General features: G+C 34.0%; 5 protein-coding genes across 10 annotated transcripts; 1 reads left to right on the top strand and 4 right to left on the bottom strand.

Annotated features, from left to right (window-relative positions):
• LOC109362723 (SNAP25 homologous protein SNAP33-like) lies at positions 1,697 to 4,142 on the top strand. Of its 2 annotated transcripts, none has more exons than XM_019608716.1 (6): positions 1,697 to 1,847; positions 2,402 to 2,888; positions 3,097 to 3,190; positions 3,274 to 3,404; positions 3,679 to 3,776; positions 3,890 to 4,142. In XM_019608716.1, exons 2-6 carry the CDS (start codon positions 2,421 to 2,423, stop codon positions 3,987 to 3,989), a joined length of 891 nt encoding a protein of 296 aa, XP_019464261.1. In that variant the 5' UTR covers positions 1,697 to 1,847; positions 2,402 to 2,420; the 3' UTR covers positions 3,990 to 4,142. The 2 variants fall into 2 exon arrangements, with proteins under 2 accessions (XP_019464261.1, XP_019464260.1); XM_019608715.1 differs by having other exon boundaries at positions 1,761 to 1,847; positions 2,394 to 2,888.
• Positions 4,455 to 7,280, bottom strand: LOC109361472 (heparanase-like protein 2). 2 transcript variants are annotated; one of them, XM_019606938.1, is made up of 10 exons: positions 7,203 to 7,280; positions 6,930 to 7,089; positions 6,818 to 6,854; positions 6,498 to 6,586; positions 6,232 to 6,380; positions 5,915 to 6,148; positions 5,417 to 5,609; positions 5,208 to 5,333; positions 4,985 to 5,087; positions 4,455 to 4,881 (listed from the first exon to the last, which is right to left on the bottom strand). In XM_019606938.1, exons 2-10 carry the CDS (start codon positions 7,022 to 7,024, stop codon positions 4,471 to 4,473), a joined length of 1,437 nt encoding a protein of 478 aa, XP_019462483.1. In that variant the 5' UTR covers positions 7,025 to 7,089; positions 7,203 to 7,280; the 3' UTR covers positions 4,455 to 4,470. The 2 variants fall into 2 exon arrangements, with proteins under 2 accessions (XP_019462483.1, XP_019462482.1); XM_019606937.1 differs by lacking the exon at positions 7,203 to 7,280 and having other exon boundaries at positions 6,498 to 6,681; positions 6,930 to 7,144.
• Positions 9,593 to 11,639, bottom strand: LOC109361782. The gene has a single exon (XM_019607322.1). The coding sequence runs from the start codon at positions 11,605 to 11,607 to the stop codon at positions 9,841 to 9,843; it is 1,767 nt and encodes a 588-aa protein (XP_019462867.1). The 5' UTR covers positions 11,608 to 11,639; the 3' UTR covers positions 9,593 to 9,840.
• On the bottom strand, positions 12,753 to 17,905 carry LOC109363035. Of its 4 annotated transcripts, XM_019609201.1 has the most exons (5): positions 17,555 to 17,765; positions 16,175 to 16,497; positions 14,738 to 15,476; positions 14,547 to 14,582; positions 12,753 to 14,426 (listed from the first exon to the last, which is right to left on the bottom strand). In XM_019609201.1, exons 2-5 carry the CDS (start codon positions 16,421 to 16,423, stop codon positions 12,901 to 12,903), a joined length of 2,550 nt encoding a protein of 849 aa, XP_019464746.1. In that variant the 5' UTR covers positions 16,424 to 16,497; positions 17,555 to 17,765; the 3' UTR covers positions 12,753 to 12,900. The 4 variants fall into 4 exon arrangements, with proteins under 4 accessions (XP_019464746.1, XP_019464745.1, XP_019464743.1 ...); XM_019609200.1 differs by lacking the exon at positions 17,555 to 17,765 and adding an exon at positions 17,825 to 17,905 and having other exon boundaries at positions 12,753 to 14,582; XM_019609198.1 differs by having other exon boundaries at positions 12,753 to 14,582.
• On the bottom strand, positions 20,317 to 24,036 carry LOC109363051 (probable LRR receptor-like serine/threonine-protein kinase At1g74360). The gene is made up of 2 exons (XM_019609222.1): positions 23,828 to 24,036; positions 20,317 to 23,639 (listed from the first exon to the last, which is right to left on the bottom strand). Exons 1-2 carry the CDS (start codon positions 23,889 to 23,891, stop codon positions 20,419 to 20,421), a joined length of 3,285 nt encoding a protein of 1,094 aa, XP_019464767.1. The 5' UTR covers positions 23,892 to 24,036; the 3' UTR covers positions 20,317 to 20,418.

The raw sequence follows: 25,561 nt of genomic DNA on the forward strand, positions 1-25,561 counted from the left end.
TTATTAATAATATAATAAATAAAATAGATTCTATTGTTGTTAATTTTATATATATTATATTATATAATATAGTAATATATAAATATAACTTTGTAGTAATGATACATATAAAGTAAGGATAAGTATACAGCTAGAGATAAAAGGAGAAAGAGATTAAAACGATAAAAATAATAATGTGATTACCATATTTAATGGTCAAGGTTTTGATAAATATAGTTATTAAGTCATGAAAGCAAAATAAAATAATGCTTATTAAAGTAAATAAGAGATATTATTGGCTATTGGTTAATTTGTTTATTAAAAAAATGTAATATCTATATATTGTTAATATAAAATTTATATGATATCATCTAATTCTAACATATAAATTTACTATATCAATAATGACTATATCATCCATTTATATAATATCAATAATGATTAACTATATATATAATGCGATATTAATATATAGAACTCATAAATTATTACTTTATACAATTTTGTCTGTTAAAGATAAAGAGCCATAAAGATACCATTGTATTTAACAATAACATTTTTATACAACTTATTTTTCAAATGATATAGATTAGTTCATCTATATGATAACCAATAAAATAATTTGTTGCAAGAAAAAAAATTAATAATTATTTAAGGATACTCACCTTAAAAACAAATCCAAAATAGTTTTAGATAAATCTAAAAAAATTAATACAAATTTTTTACTCATATCTCGAAAAGGAAAATGCAGGTGTTATATGTTGCATTTCTTGTATGGATCCCTATTTAATCAACCAATAATATAGTAATATACAATACTTATTCACTAAGTAAATTGGCTCCACCATTATTTTAATTGAAATTGTTTAGAATGTTCCATAAACAAGAATAAAAAAATAATAAAAATAGCAAAATGAATGAAAAGAAAAAGAAAAAAGATAAATGTGCATGTCAAAGGGGTGAACGAATTACCATGTAAGGAGTTGTGAATGTCCATCTGGAAACGTTTCAATTCAAACAAAAGCACATGTTCAAAAGTTTCTCCACTTGGATTCATTCAAAGTTCCAATTCAAACAAATAATAAAATAATATATATTATATAAATGTAATGTTTATGTACTTTTTGCTTGTGGAATAATTTATAGGCATTCATATATTACATTTCTTGAACAATATTTCTAATGATTAAATAAAAATGATATATAATATAATAAAAATTATACACTATATTATTTTGATTTTTTCCACCTTACAATATCTATACTTATTATATATAAAGGGAAAACCTAATATAACTACCACCATGGTATAATATTATTATTTTAATCTTGACAATTTTTAATTTCTATACAAAAAATATATAATCATATATCACTATCAATATATTAATCACCTTCATCTTAATTTGACTATTGAAAAAGACAAAAAAAATAGAATATAACGTGCACTTAATAAAAATATAATATAAGTATATTGAATTTAAAAAATATATTCTAATTTATCAAAATAAAATATACAAAATTTAAATATTTGATATCAAAAAATAAAAATGTAAATGGGCTGATACTAAATTAAATTAGTGTGAGCATGCTAGTATACTATAATGAATAAATGTTAGATAAATATTGGGTACAAAGTCCAAACAAATCAAGAGCGTGTGACTAAACCAAAAAACACGTCGCTCTGAGTTTTGACACTTTGTAGTTTCTACCAAATCCCTTCCTCCTTTTGCATATTCCTTCTGCATTGCCCAAAACTTGTTTAAGAACTCTACCTTTTCTCACAATCCACTACACTTGTTCAAATTGCTTATTTTTCGCTTCAATTTGTTACAACTCTTTCTTGCACAGTCAGTGGATTTCTACAGGTACCCTCTTCATTTCTCTTGTACAAGTTTTGATTTTGATTATTATTTTGATGAGAGAAGTCCTTAACCCCATCTGGGTATTGCGATACTTATCATTTCTTGTTCAGTTTTCTATCTTTTTCTATTCTTGTTCATATTTCTACATCTTTTTTATATGATCATCTAACATTCAATTTTCTATCTTCATGTGTGTTTCTTCTATTCTTACACCCAAACATAATAGTTTTAACGACTCTTGCTTTGTTTTCATCGACTTTGAGACACCATGCTTTCAAAAAGTAATAATCTTTCAGGGTCCTTGTCAATGGTTGACAATTCCTTTTCTTTGTGGTTCTTTACTATTGTATTCTGTCCATTTTTGCACTTGCACTTTATCAAGTTAAGCCTTGCACTATCTTATGAATAAGCCCCTTACTTATGTAATAAGCGGGGACCAATAATTTGATATTTAGGTTCCATTTCCTTCTTGTTGCATATTGACTTAATATCATTTTTTTTGCCCTTTCAGGGAGAAACTTATCTTTTGTTTCTTATTTGCTTATCTTTTGTCTCAGTTCTGCAATAAGATACATAATGTTTGGTTCAAAGAGATCTCCTCTAAAAGGTGCTAAACCTAACTCTGGTGGTCATGTCTATCCAATTCAATCTGGGCCCAATCCATTTGACTCTGATGATGGAACAAGGGATAACAAAAACTATAATTCATCAAGGAATGTTTTAGCCAAGACTAACCCTTTTGATCACATTGATGCTAATAAGAGTGCTTCGTCATCTTCATATGTCCTTCGATCAGCAGGCCGAAACAGGTACAAGAATGATTTCCGTGTCTCTGGGGGATTGGAGAATCAATCGGTGCAAGAGTTGGAGGACTATGCCGTTAACAAGGCTGAAGAGACTACGGAATCAGTCAACAATTGTTTGAAGATAGCAGAGAGAATACGTGAGGATGCTACCCAAACTTTAAATACCCTTCATCAACAGGGAGAACAAATTACCAGGACTCACTATGCCGCTGCTGATATCAATCAGGATTTAAGTCGGGTATTAACCTTGTTATGCCCTAGTTAATTAATAAACCTGTTTCAATGCTTCTATAAAGGTGGCTTCTTCATGTTGTTTCACCTTTGTGATGAAAACATTGTTTTGCTTCATGACATTCTTTTGTTTTGTAGCCCTCTGAAAAGAGCATTCAATTTTGTACTCTGCATTAAAAGTGACTAAATTTTGATTATCTTGTTGCTGCTTACAGGGAGAAAAGCTTCTAGGTAGCCTTGGTGGCCTCTTCAGCAAAAATTGGAAACCAAAGAAGATGCATTCGATTAGAGGCCCTGTTATCTTTGGAGGTTAATATTTTCTCTGCATTTGCTGGCCTTGTTAATTTTAATTATTTTGGGGTGCTTAAAATAATGTGCTTCATGGTATGCAGATGATCCAGTCAGAAGCAAGGGTAACCATTTGGAGCAGAGAGAGAAGTTGGGATTAACTTCTGCGCACAAAACGCAGGCCATGCAGCGAACAGCACCTCAGGAACCAACAAATGCACTTGAAAAAGTTGAGGTTTGTATCAAAGATTCGATGACTGTTGTTTACAACCAATTAAACATAGCAGTGCTTTAGTTTCTTTCATTTTAATGTGTCATTAATCCTGGCGACTGCACTATAGTTTAGCTATGAAAATCAGCTTTATTTGTAAAAATCGATAATTTTATCGGGAGAGCAACTAAACATAACAATGCTTTAGTTTCTCTTCACCTTTCTTGCTTAACCACTTAGGCTCTCTTCATCTTCATCTTTTATTGTTAATGATGGATTGAGGTATGTCCTGAAACAGGTTGAAAAGGGGAAGCAAGATGATGCACTGTCCAATATAAGTGATATATTGGTAGATCTGAAAGAAATGACCATCAACATGGGATCTGAAATTGAGAGGTTAGTCCAGCCTGCATTATTCTATTCGTTGTTTCTCTAATTTTGGTTTTGATGATTCTTGAACACCATGTGTAATCCACTGACAAGGGTTTCTTGCATATGTTGATTGGCAGACAAAACAAAGCCCTGAATCATCTAGAGGATGATATGGATGTGTTGAATTCCCGTGTCAAAGGTGCCAATCAACGCGGCCGTCGTTTGCTTGGAAAATAAGTTTGATTAATTCATTTCAATTTCTCATAATGCTGTAGCGGATCTATCAATACAAGACAATTGTTTGTATTGATATGATGTAAAACTTCGGTCATATTCTTAAATCAAAGTTTCATTTTACTCTTTCAATGAATTCATGTATTTATCATGCAATAACGTACCTGTCCCAACTTATGTTAATATGAGTGTAAAGACACATTTTGGTTTCAATGTGTACAAAGATGTTAAATTAGTCATTTTTAATTTATGAAGTCTATTTTTCTCTCTCAATATCATTATTGGTGTTCTGTTAGGAAGTGCTTGAACTCACTAATCAATCAATGCAAGAAAGTTTCATCAATGACTGCTTTCATCAATGATAATACTTTCTTCTTCCTCTTGTGAAGCAAAGTGAAAAGAGAAATGACTGCTATACCATTTACAATTACAACCCCATAGTGTAGTCCTAATTCCTAATCTATAAGATTCAAGTAACTTCATATTAATGTTTTTTGCGTCCATTACAAGCTGGTGCATCAAAATCGGGGTATACAATAAATGCAATGGATAAAGGAGCAATGGATATGCGAGAATGTACATTACTTTGTACTGGAGTCATTGTTGGAATTTCTCCATCATTTGATAATTCTAGTGGAATACCGTTTAGCATCATGGTTTGGCTTCTCAGGTTGTAGTCTTTTGCAGTTAAATGGTACTCCTCCCTGAATGTGATATCTGATCCTTTTCTTCCAACCCAAGAAAACGTTCTCTTCAGGCGATAAGAGAATGATTTTTCTACGCGGATGCTTTTGGCGTCTTCGTTTATTCCACTACTTACATTCTCACCACCGCCAACTGTGAGAATGAATCGATTCCGATTGCTGAAATTGATAAGCAGTAATGTTATACCGTCCTGTACAGTGACATTGATAAGAATGTCAAACATCAGATACAGAACAAGGAACCTTGCTATACACTGTACCATCCTCTAAGTTGAACTAAATTAGTGCACTTACTCTTCCTTTTGAACAATGTGCATAAGTGCGTAAAAAAGGTGAAGATGCATCATTAGATGCTGCAAGAACACTCTTCCCCATTAGCTGGTGCCACAAAAGTGCACTGCTTAGAAACAAGACCACAACATAGTATTAGATATGTAAATTGTTAAGCACTATATATATATATATATATTCTCTTTTTGTTCCATTCATTTCACAATTCTTTTCAATCTAAACTTGCCTGTAGTAGTCAGGATTCGGAGTGAAAGTGGTGGTATTGAGAAGTCCATAGTTTCCTCCAATTAAGGTTTGCCTGCAATAAACCTTGGTGTTGTATTTGGATGCTATTCCAAGTTGATCCAAGTACCTATAAGTAATTTAAATTCATTAGAACTCTTGCTTTAGAACTTAAAAAGAACAGAAAATGATGGAAGCAAGAACCAGGATTACCAAAAGCTATCAACAAATGTGTTAGAAACATAACGGCCGCCACTGTTGTATGCCCCACCAGCTTCTCCTACCCATGCAGAAGACCAAGGACCATTTTTTTGAATGCTTTCTGCAACATTGCGAAAAATTGATTCTACCCCGCTTAAGTACTCAGGATCTAGAATCTTGTTTTCAAGACTCTCATCATCACTGCCTGTACAAGGGAAACTAACTTATAAACTAATAAGAACATACAATAGCATTTTCAAGTAAACAAAATATATAATCTTTGGTACAAGAAAAGTTCAAATCTCAGATATTTAATTTAGTATACCAGTCACCACTGCATGAGTTTCAATGTGTAGAAAAGTTTGCATTTTTAGGGAAGAATTAGGAGATAGTACTTTCACTCTTTCCATATAATTGCTTTCTTTTACATGCATTATCTGGATATGTTACAATGTTAAATAGTCACTAAGGATGAGTATAGTAGAAAGGATTAGGTAAGTGAGAACAAACCTGGGCCCAAATTATATATGTGATGACTCAACACATCAACTGTGCCAGAACCTGAAGCCTGAAGAAGCTTATCAAACCACTCCTTTTCATAGAATCCTCCTGGTGCTATAAGTGAAGGTTTGAACTTTGAGTTCTGGTATAATGTATTTAGAGTTTGTTTAAGATTTTTCAAGTCTTTTCCATATTGTGCAGCATCAACACTAGCACCAATTCCTTTTCCACTTAACTCATTACCTATGACAGCATATGCAGAAATAAGATCCACATCCAATGAAACAAATATGAATATAAACAAATATTTGTGTCTGTTTCCTTACCAAATTCCCATGAATCGACTTTGTATCGCTTTGAAATAGTATAATTTATCAAATCTTTAGCATTTGACGGGTCCCAATCTCCTTCCCAAATAGTCTCACTAACTTTGTTCCTCCCACAGAGTGCATTCAAGCCAAATGTTAACATGGCCCTGCAAATGAATGTTATGACTTTGTTACAGCTTAACCTATAAAAAGATTTAACTTTATCATTCACATTTTTGCCCTGGCTTCAAGAAAACAACAATGTAAGTGTTAAAAATTCTCACCCTGTCTGGTTGAAAAAATGATTGAGCTCGTCCCATCTATTCATGTGTAAACATCCCTTTGAAAATCCGAACAATTCGCCTTCCGTTTTCTGAAATGGATGGCAAGGGGACTTCAAACTTCCTACATCATACATCACTCGGTCTTGCAAAGAACCTCCAATTCTTATCCTTAAAGGCTTCAGGGCTATCAAGCAACCATTATGGAAAGAATAACATCATGGTCAAAGTAAATATTCAGAAAAATATACTACTCTTGTAAAAAAAACATAGCATCTTTAGTATCAAACATATATAATGCGAAATATCGAACAATCACAGACCTTGGATTGCCTTGGTAAGTAAAGGATGAGACAAGTCCTGAAAAAAAAACACATTGAATAATGACTAAAACTGCCTCAAAGATTTCTAGAGTTCGGGTACAAAAACACTGACCAGATTTGTGACAGATGCATATCCCCAGGAGCAATAGTTGTAGTCACACTTATCATGAGGCCACCAATCCATAGTAGCACAGATAAAGTTATCATCAATTTCGGCTATTGCCTGAGCTCCATCAACTTGAATTGAACCATGTTCAACGTGTTTACTTAAAGTCGAACAAAGAGAAGCCAGAAAGATAAACAAGGCTAGGTGCAATCCCATTAGTAGATAAACTGAAATAGGATCCAACCCCAATTCACTTGATAAAATGTTTGTTTAGTCAAATACAGATATTTTGATGCTGCAACTGCATACCTGCAATCTTCTGTATCAGATAGTTTGAAGATATGGATATAAGCTTTCAACTGAGTAAGTTATAGCAATTCCCTGTAGGAAAAAAAGATAAAGATATATCACTTGCACACACAAAATTGTGATAAACAATAGTTTGTGTCAAATTTCTGATATTGCAAGTGGTCTCTTTTATGGTTGTCTTGCCTTTATGGAGAAGCTATACTTTGTTCCACTAGTAACATATTCCTTGGACCAAGTCTTGTTTGCTTTTGGTTCCAGCAAGAATGTTGTTGATTTAGGTTTGACATTCCACAAAATTTTAATACATAAGTAATAGCATATTAATTTTGCTTTCATTAGAAAGTGTATTGAATATAGATTTTGATGTTAAACAAGTATGTTCCTATCTTACTGTTATAGTTGTGTAAAAATTGAAACAACTCATTTTTCAGAAGTTCAGGCTAATTATTTATCAAAGTCAAAGTTAGAAAACGTTTTATTATAATAAAGATTAGAATAATTGGTCAACGATTCCTCCACTATGAAGTTCTGTTTTTTTTATCTATATAGATAGAACTATCTCACATGTATCTGTCTGGTACACAAGTACAGATAAGCTATATCATTATCATGTAATATTGTCTTGTGTTTAGCTTATTATGCATGTGTTAGTTCTCCTTCACGCCTCCAAGAATCTTTCTATTATACCACCCCATTTTTTAAAGGATCTTGTCATGGTTTGTGCCAAAAGGTTATAAAAGGATATATTATCTTAAAAAATTAAATGTATACTTTTTTACTTATTTAAATATATATATATATCTTTGCAACATAGTACACACCATAATGGATTCCTTAAACTTGGGATAATGTGTTTAATCCCACTAGTTGGAACTTTTTTTAATCCATTTTGACAGAAGGGGTGATAAGCAAAATGAGTAAATATATGTCTATGCCACAACCACCCTGTAAACGTGCTATTATAACCTTCCATTACCAAGGAGGGAAGTAAGGAATAGCTGCAGTTTATTGACCATGTATAAAATACTGAAAAGTTAATTTTCTTGAGACATCTTTAAGGGCAGTATCCACTTAATAGGACTAAGGCTTAGTTAGGGGCAGTAAGTTGAGATTATTAATGAGAAGTCATTGGTTTTGTATTCTAGAGTGTCCTTTTCTGATACACAATCACCAAAACATCATGTGTTTAGTGTCATGATAGAAATGATTCAAAAGTGGCAATACTAATGGCATGAGCAACTTAATCAATGATGGTTTTATTCTATAAAATATATTACCTATTATGTAAACATGGTTCTTAAATGGAAACCTGTATTTAGTTTTCTTCTTATATATGTAATAAAAAATTTCAGGTATAAGAAGATAAAGTCACAAATTCTTTCTTGGGAATGTGTCAAAAATATTCAGGCCAAACACCGGATGGAAAGGAAGAAGGTTTTTGCTTCAATTCTATTCTTGGAGTTCTATTTTTTAAATTTGTGAACATGATTCATTGCTGGCAGAATTACAGAGAGCATTGGAACATTAGAACATTGAAGGTCTAGGTGAAATGTTCACGCTTCAATTCTTAATAGGATCAAGTTTTCGTTTCAAGAATAAGGCCCTGGAAATAAAACTGCTAGTAAATATAATGCTGGTTCAAACCATTTCTTCTCTAACCTGGCTTCGGAAATTCGATACAATACAACACACATAACTAAGACATATATTATGCAAGATGAGATGACATCAAACTTTGTTGCTCAAACTGTTTTTCATTTTATTACAGGTGTTCAAATTTCATATTTAATGTAATGCTTGCTAGCCTACTCAAATTGTTTTGGTTGTGATATAATTTGAATAAAAATGGTCATATTCAATCTTTCTATGGTTGTAAACTTTCAGCTTTTCAAGGGAAGTTTTCACATATTTTGGCCTCAATTCCATTTGAAAAGAACGTTTCCTTTTTAATACATCACATCTTTTAAGTGACCCTTTTTTGTTCTTTTTAATCGTTTGGTTAGTTTTGAGGAAGCTCTAGTCAGATTTGTACTTGTTTAAAGATCAAAACTTTGGAACATTTGTTTCATTCTAAGGCTGAACTCTGCTGTTGCATAATAAGTAAATTTGTCATACAATTACCAGTGAAGTACCTCTAGTATGATACTTAAAGTGATAATGTATCAGTTATTGATTGATGATTTATAAGAGAATTTCTCTTCACTGTAACTAGGAATTTAGTTGAGATGTCAAAATGTGAATGAAGAAAGCACAATACAAATGATACTCTAGTAAAATTATTTAGCATAAAGGGTATCATATATACAGAAGTTTAAAGCAAAAAGCCAAAAATAAATAAATAAATATATCAGCAATGACGAACAGTTTAATGCAAACCAGTGAAATCGTCTCGACTCAGCAAATCTTAATGGCATCAAGGGAAACAATCAAACACAGGAAACAACATTGTCAATCCAAGCCACAAACAGGTGCAGTTTCACAAAGTTTGTGATCAAAGTCAATCTCAGAATTATGTCTTCCTCATGCATTTTTCTCCCATACATGATTATCGGCGTAACACAGTTATATAAGTGTTGAAGTTGAGAACAATTAAATGATCCGAGGTAGCTCAACAAGGTGTGCTTACTTCCACGGGAGTGGCCTCTGCTCGAGGAGAATCAAGAGAGATAACAGTTTCAAATGCACCAACTAGAGCCTTCACATTGCTCTTCCTTAACCCAGCAAGCATGGTTGCAGTCTCTTCAATCACATTATTATACAAACGTGGGTTTAATTTCTCCCCAACGATAATTTCACGCCTCGAAACCACTTTCTCTGATCCTGATTTTGAACCATCTATCTTGCTTCTGTCTTCACCAATCTTCCTCACAATGCTTCTCCTTTTACTTCCTTCCACAGTTTGATATTTGTACACAATTTTTTCAGCTTTGATATTTGCAGCATTTGATTCACTATTATCACCTTCTTTACTTGTAATGATCCTTCTTATAGTACCATTTACATTGTTTTGGAAGTCATCACCGAGCAGGCGCGCTGGCCTGAATTTGAGTCTCCTTGCAATGTTATTGCTCTGAGGTTGAAGTTCAAGCACCCTTCCTCTCTTAAAAGTCAGTTTCCGGGCTGGAACAACCATATTTGCTGCCCCAACTATTGTGCTCAGTTTTGGCCTGATTTTGTACCCCACCTTCACATTTTCACCTTCAGAACCGTGTCCTGTTCTGTTGGACTTGTAAGAAGTAGCAACATTTAGTTTTCCAAGTGAAAGGTTGGATGAGGAAATATATGATAGTACTGATGGTGATCTTGAAGCACTTCCTGTTTTATGAAGCATGTTTCTCTTGCCTTTGTCCCCAGAGGATATATGAGACATATTTGAAAGAATTCCGTGTTTAAGGCCTTTCCTTGAAGATGCAGTAGACACGCCTAACTTACTACTTTTCTTAATGGTCTGCTTCAAACTTCTGTCCCCTAATGAAGAGGGTGGTGGTGAAGGCACCTTATTGGCATCACAGGCCTGTGTAGGTTTCTCACATAAATCTGCATTTGTCAGTTCGATGACCTGCATAATGAATGGAAGGTTCTCATTGCTTTCGAGTTCTTCAGGTTTGGCTTCTTCAACATTCGAATTAGTCTTCATCGAAGACTCTTCTGTCAAGTTCTTGGTAGGCTTAGAACTTGAGGTTGAAGGTTTCTCGGCACTATGTTTTAGAGACAAACGATTACTTCGTAGCTTTGATTTTTCCTTGCCTCCAATTAAAGATGTCCTTTTCTGTTTGCTTCTGATTTCTGTTGCAGTTTCCTTTCTGCTGCTTGAGCCATAACCACTTTTGTTTTTAACTATTTCCCTTTTTGTTTTGTTTTTCGAAACTTCCTCCACTGAAATAGAAGATGGCTCAGATTGTGTTTGCCTTATGCCACTGTTATTAAGCTCAATGGAAACATATGTTTCCTCTAAAGGTGTTGAATTTTTCTCTGAAGTGATTACTTCCTTGATGATCTCAACATGAATATTGGACTTTCCGGTTTTTGAAACGGGAGAAGGCTTCGAACTTCCCGACTTCTTATTCCTTGCGAAACAAGTTACATCTTCTTGTGGAACTTCTATTTTACTTTCTCTTGTAGCCACTTTTTTCTTGATTGTTTTCCATGGTTTCGCTTCAAAGGCACGTTCAGTGCCATATTTGCAAGCATCATGGCAGGAACCTGTTCGACCACTAAGATAGCGCGAAATCGCCTTCGGCGAATCCTTTTTGATAATTAATCCCTCAATAGGATTTGCTTTCTCATCATCATATTCAGCCTCAATTTTCTCATACACCACCTCTGTCATCACTGATACAGAATGAAGCAACAAGTTCAAAGACCCTTCCAACATATAAGAATATTTTCACTTCAAAGACTCAAAGCAACATAAGATATGTACAATTTGCATATAGATTTTATCATCAATAATAAATTTAGTCCTATAAAAAAGTTGGTGAAATAAAATGCATGGCATGCATGGGATTATGGGTGAAGAGAATAATAATACATGAAACATTGATACATACCTTGTTGTATTGTATAGAACTGTGTGGTTTATGTTAAAAAGAAAAGGTGAAAGAAAGAAGGGAATGATGGAGTATGAAAATGTGCATGAAGAATGGTTCAATACAAACTCAAAAAGGGTGGTGTGTTAGGTGAGTTGGCTCGTTTGTTGGAAGAAAACGAAAGAAAGAAAGAAGGCACTGTCAAACCGGTAATAAGATGAACACGTCAGAAATGAGAATAATTAATATGAAAATGTTGATGAATGGTATTCGAATGAATAATATTTAAAGATAAATGTAGATGTTCATGGAAAACAACTTTAATATTGTTTAATAAACTATTTAAAAACAACTTCAAGAAATTATGACTGGGAAATGTAGTTGATCTTGAAAGAACTCATCAAATCCAACACATGCAAATAACTATATTTGTTGAGACAACCATGTACTGATTCTTTAAGTTAAAAACAATGTGAAAATGCTCAAATTTAGCTTTTGAAAATTCAACTCAAATGTTGAAAATAAACTGTTCACTAAAAATAGCTTATTGAAACCCGTTGTTTAGTACAGTTAGCAGCAAAAGATTTCTTAATTTCAATTCATTGTAATATTTTTTTTGAGTAAATATACATTTAAAATGTGGATCAAATTAATCATTTTTACCATTGTTTTACAACAAAAACTAATTTGACCCCAAAAGAACTAATTTAACCCACATTTAAAAAATTTGGAACCATTTTAGGTCTTTTCTTCTTTGAAGGACTAAACAGATAAGGTCGAAAAATATGAGAGACTAAAATAAGTATTTCCTCTATTTTTTTATCTGCATTAGATAATAAGACATTATTTCGTATTATAATCTTAATATGGATTCAACACTTGAGACTTCCCTTGGATATTACTTGATACAATTTTAACCTTAAAACAAGCAAACAAGGATATAAAAGATGTTCCATCTCCTGCATGAGAATAATTAATACATACCATTCCTAAAATAACAGGACATATATTAATGTTCTTTTTCTATTCCTTCAGTTACAATACTCACATTATATTGTATATGTAATACATTTACAAGACCATCCTATAGTTCATAAAAAAAACTCATCAAATGTACAAGAACATACTCTTAGAATCAGTTATATATTTCTCAAAATAAACTTGGGATTAGTGGTAGGAACTCTCTGGCCCCTTCTCTTTCTACATCCCTTTCCCCAACTTGTTAAGACCCTTTTCTCAATGCCCAATTTAGTGCTATTAGTTAGCTTCTTCAAGTTTGTGTTGTTAGAAATTGAAGCACATGATTGTTTACTCCTTCTAGCCAATGCATTCTTACCAGAACTTCTTAGAGAACCTATTTCTGAATGAGTACCACCAGCTATAAGACCTCCTATGGTCTGAAGATCCTCGGTCACCTCGTATCGTGACAGAGAAGCAAGGCTTGGGAGGATTTCATTTTGAAAGTCCTTCCGCCACCTCCCCCTATTCGTCCGGCACTTCTTTAGCTGAGCTGGCGAAGTTGATCTGCTTACTTGCTCAGTTTGGCCATCACTCTTACGGCAGTAGTTATCGACCTTTGTCTCGGTCAAATTTAAGGTCACGTATTCAAAGTAATCCATGCCATCAAGCAGAAACTCCTTGAGATTTTTTGCCTTACAGCTGAAATCCTCCTCAATCTCATTCTCTGGATGATTCACTGTTGCGGAGACGATTCCAGCAAACCAGTTCAGAGGATTACTTAAAAAAGATTCAGATGATGAACAAGTTGTTATTTGCAAACTATCATGGGCCACAAATCCTGATATGGAAACCAAAGCTTCTGCTGCAATTCTGACTGGCTCCTCTTGCACTTCTGCATCCTCTTGTTCTGCCGATTGGACGAGAACTTCAAGCTGGTTTTCATCAGATTCTCCTCTTGGTGGAGAACATTCCTTGTTCTCTGGACTCACAGGTGCCTTGAAATCGACATCCATTGGCTTATTCTTGTCTCCAATCATGCATGAATTCAGGTCAATAAGACCTGCTAAAGATTCACTTTTATTCAGCTTATCGGCCGACATCTGATTCCCCAAGTGAGGCACATGTTCACGGGGTGATGTTACATCAAATATGCAGCCTCTCTCAATTTCTTCAATGCTTCGAGTTTTGGATTGGTTCCGAAAGACTTCAGAGGGCAAGACCTCAAAACATTGCAGATCAGATGACACATGAGGCTTTCCTTTCCATACAGGCTTTTCTTTAAGCCAAGACAAGCCAATTATTGAATCCTGAAGCCCATTTTCTTCACCTGTAATCTGAATTCTTTGAGATACTGGTGTATCAGAATAATCACCAGGTGTAATATTTAGGTTTAGATTCTTGCAAGTCCCAACATCTTCAGAGCCCTTAACATGCTTCACAAGCTCATGATTATATGATGAACCACTGTTATGAAATTTGTTTGGATCATTAGTACCGAGTTCTTGAACTGCTATCGAGCTTTGGCCAAAATCAGATACGGGTGTTTTCCATAACTCTGCAGGTGAAAACCCAGAACTTACAATATCAGCCCCAGAAACTATATGAAATGGAAAACCTGTATGTGATGCACAGCTTGGTCCAGGCATGCCATTACTAGCGGAACCTTGAGTTAGTCCAGAGCCCTCACCACTAGAAAATTTTCTCTCTGTCCAAAAGCATCCTTGGTTAATTTGATGTAATGAACGAAAACCTCGATGGCCATTAAATTGTTCCACATTGTTACTTAATGATTCTACTGAACCAGGATTCTTTTCTGGGCAAATACCTTTGCCAAAAGAATCCAATATGCCACCATTTTCCCCTGAAAATTACAGGACTTAACATTCGTTAACATACATTTAAAGTTATAATTATACATACATGTATATGAACTAGCTAAATTTAGCAGTTGATCAGATTGTGGAGATAAGAGAATATAATATATTATTGGAGACAAGTTCCTACTAGCAGTATTACCATTGGACAGCCATTCATGTTTCTTCTCTGGGTTTGGTTGCAGGTTAGCCGAGAAAGCTTCAACACCCGGCCTCTTGTTCAGATTCTGGATGACATCATTGGGAAAATTTTGAGATCCCAATGTTATTCTTTTCGACAGATCATAAAAGGAATTTTTCCTATGATGTGCAAGCCCTCCCAAATCATAAGACTTTGCAGCTGCATCTACTTTAAGGTTACGTGGTACATTTAAGTCAGCAAAACCATGAGACTTAGTTCCATGTGGTTTATCATTACTATCATGGACAACCTGAGAAATTCTATTTAAAGAGTAACCTGACACATGGAGCATTTCAGTAACCCTGTCATTTTCCAAACATTCACCTTCTTCACTATCAATGTACTCATCAGCAGGAAGTTGAAGATCCAATATTTTTTTACCAATTTTTCTGTACTTGGCCACTTTAGAGTCTTTTAAAGATTCTTCGGTTACAGATGGAGCAGGACCAGGGCATATTTGCCTGCTCTTTTTTTGGGCAGAAGCCATTGGCAGCCGGATACTTCCATCAATTAAAGCAGATGATTGACCAGTTGACCACGGCAAATTTGGAGAAAAACATATCTTTTGGGCATTTTTAGACGACAAAGAAGAACTTGACCGTGACGCCTCCAACCTTAAATTATGTTTACATAATTCATTCCTTCTAATTCCATCCATCAATTCCCTCTGCATGTTGTAAATACGGTGGAGCTCGTGAATCTGAAGAGCAATGACATAGTTCAAAGACATAAGAAATAGTTAAGAGTTTGATGGGTATTCAAGCACATTAGAGAGCCACATTGTCAGAAACAACAAACTCCCATGAACAACAAAGATGAACTGAGCATGGAAATAAAATGAATGAGAATCAATTTTCAAAATATTTTGATAGGCGAAAATAAAGTTTCCTTTTTACGCTATACTATTTATTCACAGTACAATCATTACTCTAACATACAGAATAACAATTCTCTTTATACATATTATTCATCTAAAAAATTGAATCTCCAAATTAAAATCCACTTTATCCATGTCTTCTAAAAGCAACTACCTCAAACCCTTTAGCCTTTAGGATTGCATTAAGAACTCTTCTCCAGCATCACAGAGACTAGGCTTAGACAAATTCAAGTTGTTAGCTACCAGAAGATCTTAAAACATTTTTAATCATGTGTTTAACTAAAAAAATGCAACACGAAAGGTTGAGACGTTGAGTGAAGGACAAAACTTAGGCAAAGTTCTTTGGGTACTTAAAGTGTTGTTTTTACTGGAAATGCGCTATGTTTTTACTGCACCACAAATCATATGTTTGAATAAAATACAACAACAAAAAAGTTCTTCTTGGTAGTTGTATGCAGAAATGAACTGGACAAAAAATCACAGAATCAAGTCTAAGAATAGAAGTTGTTCGATCAACATACTTGGTCCCTGAATACAGCCTCTTGCTTGAGTATTGTCTGTTTCAGAAGTTCCTTATTGCAGCCTAAAATGTTACAAGGTGATAACACTGGCCAGGAACCAATGTGGCGGCGGTCATTCTTTAGTTCAGTGTTAACATTAGATGAGGTCCACGTGCTGCCTTCAGAGTCAAAGCTGAGGTCATTTGTTGAAGAATACCCCGGAAAATAGCCCTTGTCTTGCACATTTGCACCCATTCCCAATAATGCCATAAATGATAATGTAAAGCTTTCAATTAAACAAGCTGTAGCATAGTCCTAGACTTAATTCCAGTGAAAGGAAAAACCTGCAAAAAAAGGCCACCCAATTTTAATTTGATTGTTAAAGTTTTCAGAGCAAAAACAATGTTGTCAGTTAATAGCTGAAATAATTTTTCTAGGCCACCCAACATATAATGTATAAAACGTATAGCTACAGATCAGAGATTCATCGCCTAAGCAACTCTCCATGCACCACACTGTCGGTATTTACACTCAACAAAACAAAAAAAACTTACAGACTTCAATACAGTTTACGTAAAGACGGGAATCCACAGCTGCTGCCATCACAAAGAAAGGGAGTTGACTAGTTCAACGTTATGAGGGAAGGCTAGAAATGTAATTCTATTGCGATGAAAGGAAAATATAAGTAAGAAATTTAGGAATTAAGGGTGAATTTACTGCAACATTGGACTTGCTAAACTAGAATCCTCATGTTATATAGGTCACAGATAGGAATACAAAACTGCACAGTATATGCATTTCTTATTGAACCTGATAAGCACATAATACTGAAGTGAAATTGTCCTTATCATTATAATAAGGTTTTAAAGCAATGGATTATTCAATAAGGTGGAGACAGATAGATTTCTAAGAAAAGGAGATATATTACTTAGGACACAGATCAAAGTGCTTGGGTAAAAGAACAGTGGCTAACATTTTCAGTACACCAAAAAGTGTATCTACAAAAGCTTATATTATCTCCCACTTATAACAGAATTAACTCCAAAATTAATGCTCCAAAGCAGTATCAATTATCAATTATCAAATCAAATCCATCACAATAATCAAGCCATGGGAAGAATAAAGGAAAATAAAAGGAAGCACATGTTCTCCAAGATTAAGGACTTTGCAATACTAAAGGTTCAATGAAAAATCATATCAAAGTCCTTCTTCCAAAAATTATAGAAAATCCATGAAAATAATCAAAGATCAATCACAAAAAAAAAACTGGTACCATTTCACTGGGGGTGAACAAAACCAGGTTGAGTAAGGAGAGAAAAAACAACAGCATAATAAAGATTTAGAAAAAATCAAAGGAAAATGTTGTACATGCACAACATGAACAGAAACGCTTAAACTCACCCAGGTGAAAAAAGTGGAAGCAGCACTCATTGCGTGTGGACACTTGCTATATTGCATAAGAACCCCATGAATCTAGAACAAAAAACAAAGCGACCCAGAAAAGCTAATAAATAAAAAAGCGATTTTTTTAGTTTACTTTAGACTTTAGAGAAGAATAAAGCATAAAAAGAAGATAAAATGGGGATTCTCTCAGTGAAGATTTGAGAGAGAGAAAGAGAGAGAGAGAGAAATATCCCAAAAATGAAATCCATGGAACCAAACAATACTTACATGAGAAGGAACTACATTAAAGTTGTCAACATCCTCGTCTCTTTCTCATTTATGTTTTGTTTTTTGGATTTTCTCTTCACAGCTTCTCAAGAAAAGGAAATATATATATAAGTTCCCATAAGTGCAGCAGTGAGCAGTGGGGTCCTCCATATCGAATATACCAAGCCAATAGAAAAACTTTATTCATTTAAAAAGAAAAATTATAAAATTAATATTTTAACATTATTTTATGAACTTTGATTGATGCGAGACATGAAGACAGGAAAATTACGAGACAGGTATTTTCCCTCCATCCTGTTTTTGAAGCATCTAGCGTGCATATTTTGTGTGCTTCAATTTTCATGAATTGTCCTATACTTCACAATTATTACAATTTTGTCACTCACTTTGTCCATTAAAAAATATTGTTTAGTTAACCAATTTTATATAAAACATCATTGGATCCTTGGATATTGTATGTGTTAAAGGTTAATATTTATTCCTTAAAAATGATACATATTGGAATAGAGAGTGGCATATTCGAAAGATTAATTTATTATCCTTGAGATAAGAGAATATCTTGGTTAAAAATATATATTGGTTAAATACCTAACTACCTATTTCACCTGATGAAGTTATCTCAATTCTCAACAACTGGAAGAAAGCATGATCGATGGAAGGTGAAACGTTGTAATCAACTTATGTTAATGATTAATGCAAGCTAAAACGTCACTCTTTTGGGGATCAATAATATTTTTTATACATTAGGCATATTAGCATATACTAGTTAGATTTTTTTATTATAAACCTATGAGGCTAGTAGATAGTGGTTTTAGTTCTACAATTTCACTTTGGATCACGGGCCTTTATATTTAACCATATTTCACCATTTGAACTAGTTATTGAGTTATCCATTTAAATTTGGATTTCAATTTAAAATATTGTTATTATTTATAAAATTATAAAATTTATTTATTTAACTATCATAATATTTTTCAATTTTACATATAAAATAATATCTTAGTAATATAAGAATTATATAAACTAGAGTTCCGGCAACCGTGCTTGACACATGCATTTTTATGCAATAAGTTAATAGTTTGATAAATAAAAGTTATACAAGTTATATTTATTTTAAAAATTAATTATATGAAATTAATTATCAATGATACTACTAACTTTAGTTTTAGAAATACAATACGTAAGTTAGAAAAATAAATACAAATTATAAAATAAATAATATTATATAGAATAGGAAAATGAAATATCATCTACTAAATATTCATAATAATCATTCTACTCGCAAGAAAGTGACTTATGTATTATAAGTGATACTTTATTTATTAATGATTGCTTTATAAGTGACACATATCATTTCTTGTGTATAGAAATATTAATAAGAAGATATAATAGGAGAAATGGTATTCATGTATTTGAGTTTGGTATGAAAAACAGTGAGCTATGTGTAAAAAAATATCGGAAAAGAAAATGAAGGGAATAGAAAGATGATATGATTGAACATGTGATGCTCATTCTATTGTGGGCTTTTCATTACCGAAAGCTAAAGTTAACTATTCCCTCATCATCATATTCCTCTGCTTTGCTTTTCCAATTCCCTCTCAAAATTGAATGAGATTCCTCTATGTTATCGGAGAGGACAATTAAGTTTTTTAATGTATTATTAAGGACAAAAATATAATAATAATTAAAATAAGGAAATAAAAATATTATTATCTTGTGATTTTTTAATATATTTTTCATTAACTGACCTCTCCAATAATGGAAAGGAATCTGGCTCCTCAAAATCTTGCCTTTATTATCATCATTCATCATGTGGTAATCCCTTTCCTACTTAGATATCTCTCCTACCTATATAAACCACCACATATTATATACTACCTTAACTTCATACACTAACATTATATTTTCTATTACTCTTTATATTGCAAAGTACATATTTCTCTTCTTTATGCTTCATAAGAATGCTCGTGCATACCCAAATTTATCATTAATAGACTTGAACATTTATTATAACATTATCAGTTAATAATTAATTGTTTGGCAACATATGATTTATCATTAATAATAGACACGAACCAAATCAGAATATTTGGTAGTTATTCAACATTGGAAGCACTATGACACCAAACCAATTGACAACATACATGTCACGAAAACTATGAAGTCACCAAACTAATTGGCTCTACTCATGTGTTTAAGTCCTAACATTTTCATGATTCGATATAGTAGAGGGAAAGGTGAGTAAACACCAACTTAGGATTACTACAAGAATAATGTCTTGTGAACATAGTTTATGGGACAATGTATCAGCAACATTGACTTATGTGAGTGTGAGTGAGTATCCAAGTAGCATACTTTGTAGTGAAGTAGAGATACATATTAAAATGTGAGTTGCTATTCAAATGTTGTCTCATTACTGTTTTAACTTGTTTATTGGTTAGGTAAAAGGGTATTCTATTAAATGAAATTCTAATTTGTTTGTTGAATTTGTTGACTTAATGAGGTTTCTGTATACAAAAGAAGAATCAACTGTGCATGACAATTTTTTCTATGTAATTGAAAACTATGCACACTTTTTTCCTAAACATAAATGACTAACCAAAGTTTCCAAGATTTGAGTCTCCCTTGGGGACAAATATCCTAACCAACATAGCTAAAACCTCCTTCATGTTAGGCCTAGCCTGCGGTGACTCAGCCGTGCACTTGACCCCAATCCTTAGCAGCTCAGCCATCTCCTCAGCCCCACCAACTAGCTCAGTACCCGTCACCAAAACCGGCATAGCATGGCTGCTGAACCCATGATGATGCCTTCCATAACCCATGGCACGCCTACCCCATTCGACCAAACACTCTTCACCTCCATCGACCGCTCTTCTTCCTGTTGCAAGCTCCATGACCAGCACACCAAAACTGTACACATCTCCCTTTGTGGTAGCTTGCCATGTTTGTCCATATTCGGGTGCAACATAACCAACCGTGCCAGCTACAATTGTACTCACATGACTATCCCCTGCATCAACGACTCTAGCAAGTCCAAAATCTGTGACCTTAGCCTTCCCATCCTTGTCTAGCAACACATTGCTAGCCTTCACATCTCTATGCACAATAGAAGGGTTGCATTCATGGTGTAAATAGACTAGTGCGCTAGCGACGTCAATTGCCACTTCAACCCTCCTCCTCCAAGTCAAACGCGCTCTATCAGTCACTAGATCCTCCAAGCTTCCCCCTTCTATGTACTCATAAACAAGTATCTTTTGTGAATCATTTAGGCACCAACCATGGAGTGTGACAAGGTTAGGATGTGGCCAACCAAAGCCATGACCACAAAGAACTTCCATTTCAGCATGAAATTCCTTTTCTCCCTCAAGTCCTTCCCTTTGGAGCTTCTTCACTGCCACTACTCTACCATCATGAAACACTCCCTTATACACTGTTCCAAACCCTCCTTTTCCTATGATCCTATCCTCTGAGAAGTTGCAAGTTGCTTTCAAGATGTCATCATGCGTAAAAGCTGTCTTGTCCAAGCGGATGACCTTAACTGTTTCATACAACCAAGGCGAGGATCCGGAGCTGTTTGAATCATGCCACTGTTTTGTGTCCCTCATGAGGAATCCTGGTTCATCAGATGGACTTTTCACCATAACACAGACTATAATGGTAAGAATTCCAAATATCATGAAAGCCAGCGTTATAGCGAGAAAAACAAAAAATACAGACAAATTTGTATCTATTTCCTTGTCATTATTGTGATTGGTTATGTTTTTATCATTTGTGATGTTGATGTCAATGAACATGGGAAGAATCAAGAAGGGATCACCAAAATATGAATCTCTCCCAAAAGTAGCGAATTGTCCGGTTGATGGGACTGAACCTGATATGAAGGGATTGTATGAGATGTTGAACATGTTAAGCTCATTCAAATTGTTCAAACTTGTGGGAAACATCCCAGAGAAATTGTTGTAAGACAAATCCAGATTCAGCATACATTGCCAATTGCCAATTTCCGAGGGAAGTTCACCCGAAAACCTGTTTCTAGTCACGTTCAACACCACAAGTGGCATACTTCCCATCTCTGGAGGAAATTTCCCAGAGAAATTGTTGAAGCCCAAGTGTAACATGCTGAAGTTCACCATTGTCGCGATATCTGGCGGAACATCACCACTGAGTTGGTTCCCACTTAGCTGAACATACCCTGATATCTGAGGTAAGCTATAGGAGGAGCCAGGTGTACAAAATGGGAAAAGACCATATCCTTTGAGCATCTTGTCCCAAAGGCTTATACAATTCTTCCTTGTTAAGATGCTATAAACAAAGCTGAATGGAGGGTAATCCGCAGGTATCCATCTCTTCATTGCTAAACATTCACCAGAGCCAGCAATCATTCTATCATCTTTCCTATTTATTTCAAATGTGGTGATGGCATTTCTTCCAATTTTGGACAATTCAGAAGGCAATTTTCCGTAGAGCTTGTTGTAGGCGAGGTTTAACCATAGCAAGCTTGAGCAGTTTCCCAACTCGGCAGGAATTTCTCCGGTTATTGAGTTATTAGCAAGCATTAACCATAAGAGGGAAGTCAAGTTTCCAAGACTTGGTGGGATAGGCCCACTCAAATTGTTGGAGCCAATGTCAAGTGCTTGCAGGCGCAACATGTTTCCAAATTCAGATGGAATAGGTCCACTGAACTGGTTATAGGATAGCATTAAGAACTTCAGACTTGACATTTGAGTAATTTCAATAGGCAATGGACCTGAAAAGTTATTGAAGCTTAGGTCTAACCGAACAATGCATGGCAATTGAAAAATTCCTGATGAATTCAATCCTCTACTGTAAGAATTTGAGTGCAAAAGAAGAAATCTCACTTGCTTAAGTTTCCCAAATATCTCTTGTATGTCTTCACCAAATCCATTTCGGCTCAAATCCAAGAAAACCAAATTAGTCAAGTTTAAAAGGGTGTCTGGAATATCCCTTGAAAAGCTATTGTTCGCCAAGTACAATGCATGGAGACCTGATATGGATCCCATTTCAATGGGAATACTCCCATTAAAATGGTTACTTGAAAGGTTCAGTGTGGTTAAATTCTTGCAGTTAGCAACACCCTTTGGTGCACCACCAACAAAACCATTTTGAGAAAGGTCTAATTCTGAAAGACTACAATTCCCTACTGGAAAAGCTTCAGAAGGAATAGTCCCACTGAGATGATTCTCAGCGACAGAAAACACTATCAGCCTCGCGAATTCCATCCATATCCCCCCGCTGAGATCGTTGGTGCTCAAATCCAAGTACTTCAACCTGAGACACTGATCAAAGACATTATTATCAATCCTACCAGTTAAGTTGTTATCTGACACATTCAAAGTAACTAAATTGTCACAAATGGAAGGGAAATTCAACCCAAGCTCCCCATCCATTCTATTGGTAGACAAGTCCAATGTTCGCAAACTTGTCAAGCCAGTCAAATTGAGCTCTCCTGTGAGAATATTATGAGAGAGGTTAAGATGCAAAAGCTTGTAGCACTGCCTCAGGTCTTGTGGAATCTCACCAGAGAGGGTATTGGAAGAAAGATCAAGGTGTGTGAGTTCAGTGAGCATAGAGAAATTGGCGAATAAATTTCCGGTGATGTCATTGGAAGATAAGTCTATCCCAACAACTCTCATGTTGGTGCATGAAATCCCTGTCCATTCACAAGGATTGGTGCTTCTCTTGTTCCAATATGTGTACCTTCCTTGGTCTGTAGCAGTTTGATTGTCAAGGTAGGATTTTAACATCAACAGAACTTGTTTATCAGTTTCCAAAGAATCCCCAGCAACAACAATACCTGTCAAAACCAATCACAATGAAAAACAACTTGGTATAACTATAACATAACCATCAACCTATGAAACACAGAATAAAATAGTACTAGTACTCAAAACTCAATAACTGTTTTCAAATAACAAGAAAACACTACACATGGATTATAAAAAATAAAAATTTGAAGAGAAAAAATAGAGTAATGAGTAGTACCTGAAAGAAGGATGAAGAAAAAGACTAATAAGAAGCGGCAAGAAATTGATTCTTGCTCTGACATTTGTGTTATTGTTAGCACTACCTTTCCTTGTTATTCTTCTGTTGTTGTGTTTCTTTATTGACCAAAACTCATGTTCTTATTACTCCATACTCCTTGGGATGTTTGTCACAGTGCAGAGAAGATAAACAAATAAGAACATGATGCTTTTCTTACCATATTTGTTATGTTGCTTTCTGTCTTTGGGTTTTATTTTTGTTTCTAGATATGTTGAACAAGGAATTAAGTAATAGTTTCTTCATTTACATTAATAATTAAAAATTAAATTGGTTTATTGCCAAAAATAATGATACATTTCCCGCAAATTATTCTACATTACCAAAATAACAAATCAAGAACAATGGGGTTGATAATTCCTCTTAGGCAATGTTTCAGGTTTTAATCTTATAGCTAGAAAAAATATCATTGAGAGAGTTAGCCCTTACATATCTATAGAATATTTCTGTTTCAGATAGGATTATCTGGTGAAACATACGGAAACCAAAAAAAATAACTAATCACAAACGTGGGGCTACGGTGGTCGAGCTGCCTTTGCTGACCAAAACAGTTATCGAATTTATTTTTCTAAAAAAATGTCGAAGATTAAAATACTTGGATTAAGGTTGACATTTTTATGCGTTGATTGATAAGTGGGTATCCTTCATAGTTAAGGTTAAACCCGCATGAGAATGACATCGACGAGTATGTGTATTTAAAAAAAACTTTGAGAAATTTGCTAGAGGGTCTACATATACTATATGCCAGAAAATATGATTGATTAGAAAATATTTAATTATTATTATTTCAATTTAAATAATTTTTTTTCAATCAATCAAATATAATGATATATGAAGTGATACAGAAAATTAGAGTAACATATGTGCTCATTTACTAATAATACCCATGGTTTTGGCCTGTAAAGAAAAAGTTGGAAGAAGTTGAAAGTGGTAAATGGGAATGTGGTAGTCATTGATGGTGCAACCCGAATTTGGATAGCGATCAATATGACAGTCGTGAAGGCAAGTAGTGTGAAATGAACCTCATGTACAACTATTTTTGGTTAAGAGTAAATCAATCAACATCGCCTATATATTTCACAATTCAAGCCTCTAGGGGTTAATTAATATTTCATCTACCAACAACTTACATTAACATTTTTATTTAATACATGTTTTATATAAATTACCTTAAAATTTGTCATACACAATATAGAAAACATGGGTCACTCAAAGTAATACATGTTTTATGTAACTAGAAAATGAAATTCAGAGAATTTTTAAACTAATATGTCATGGAAGATATACCATCATTCTTTGATAATTTCTTTGTTCCATAAATTATTAAAAGATAAAACACTTAATGTGGTGTGATTGTTAAGGTGAATGGGGTTAAAGAATGAATGAAAAGAGGTTATGGGTTTGAGTCTCACCTATAACAAATTTAAAAATTAATAAAGAAGTTATAAGGTGGTTTAATGACTAAGGAAAATAAATAAAATGAAGAAAACTAATGATTTAAATCTTACTCATAATAAATACTAATATACTACTAATAAAAAAACATAAAATCATTTACATTTATGTATGACTTCAAACATCTTAACCTTAATTTATCAACAATAATTGAAATCATGGCTTCGGTTGGACTAATTCTTAACATTGTTTAATCCGTGCTTAGAACCTCTCATCCTTGCG

Source organism: Lupinus angustifolius, chromosome LG12, assembly GCF_001865875.1.
Source record: "Lupinus angustifolius cultivar Tanjil chromosome LG12, LupAngTanjil_v1.0, whole genome shotgun sequence".
NCBI lineage: Eukaryota > Viridiplantae > Streptophyta > Magnoliopsida > Fabales > Fabaceae > Lupinus > Lupinus angustifolius.

What these genes read in the sequence shown, in the direction of transcription:
- LOC109361472 (XM_019606937.1), bottom strand. Translation starts at nt 7,139, where the DNA reads ATGGGATTGCACCTAGCCTTGTTTATCTTTCTGGCTTCTCTTTGTTCG. An exon ending in ATGCATCTGTCACAAATCTG is followed by an intron (nt 6,855 to 6,929) that starts GTCAGTGTTTTT and finishes TTTTTTTTTCAG; the next exon opens with GACTTGTCTCATCCTTTACT. An exon ending in CATTTTTTCAACCAGACAGG is followed by an intron (nt 6,381 to 6,497) that starts GTGAGAATTTTT and finishes ATTCATTTGCAG; the next exon opens with GGCCATGTTAACATTTGGCT.
- LOC109363035 (XM_019609200.1), bottom strand. Translation starts at nt 16,423, where the DNA reads ATGGCATTATTGGGAATGGGTGCAAATGTGCAAGACAAGGGCTATTTT. An exon ending in AGGCTGTATTCAGGGACCAA is followed by an intron (nt 15,477 to 16,174) that starts GTATGTTGATCG and finishes ATTGCTCTTCAG; the next exon opens with ATTCACGAGCTCCACCGTAT. An exon ending in ACATGAATGGCTGTCCAATG is followed by an intron (nt 14,583 to 14,737) that starts GTAATACTGCTA and finishes TGTAATTTTCAG; the next exon opens with GGGAAAATGGTGGCATATTG.
- LOC109361782 (XM_019607322.1), bottom strand. Translation starts at nt 11,607, where the DNA reads ATGTTGGAAGGGTCTTTGAACTTGTTGCTTCATTCTGTATCAGTGATG.
- LOC109362723 (XM_019608716.1), top strand. Translation starts at nt 2,421, where the DNA reads ATGTTTGGTTCAAAGAGATCTCCTCTAAAAGGTGCTAAACCTAACTCT. An exon ending in AGGCCCTGTTATCTTTGGAG is followed by an intron (nt 3,191 to 3,273) that starts GTTAATATTTTC and finishes CATGGTATGCAG; the next exon opens with ATGATCCAGTCAGAAGCAAG. An exon ending in ATGGGATCTGAAATTGAGAG is followed by an intron (nt 3,777 to 3,889) that starts GTTAGTCCAGCC and finishes GTTGATTGGCAG; the next exon opens with ACAAAACAAAGCCCTGAATC.
- LOC109363051 (XM_019609222.1), bottom strand. Translation starts at nt 23,891, where the DNA reads ATGTCAGAGCAAGAATCAATTTCTTGCCGCTTCTTATTAGTCTTTTTC. An exon ending in TTTCTTCATCCTTCTTTCAG is followed by an intron (nt 23,640 to 23,827) that starts GTACTACTCATT and finishes TGGTTTTGACAG; the next exon opens with GTATTGTTGTTGCTGGGGAT.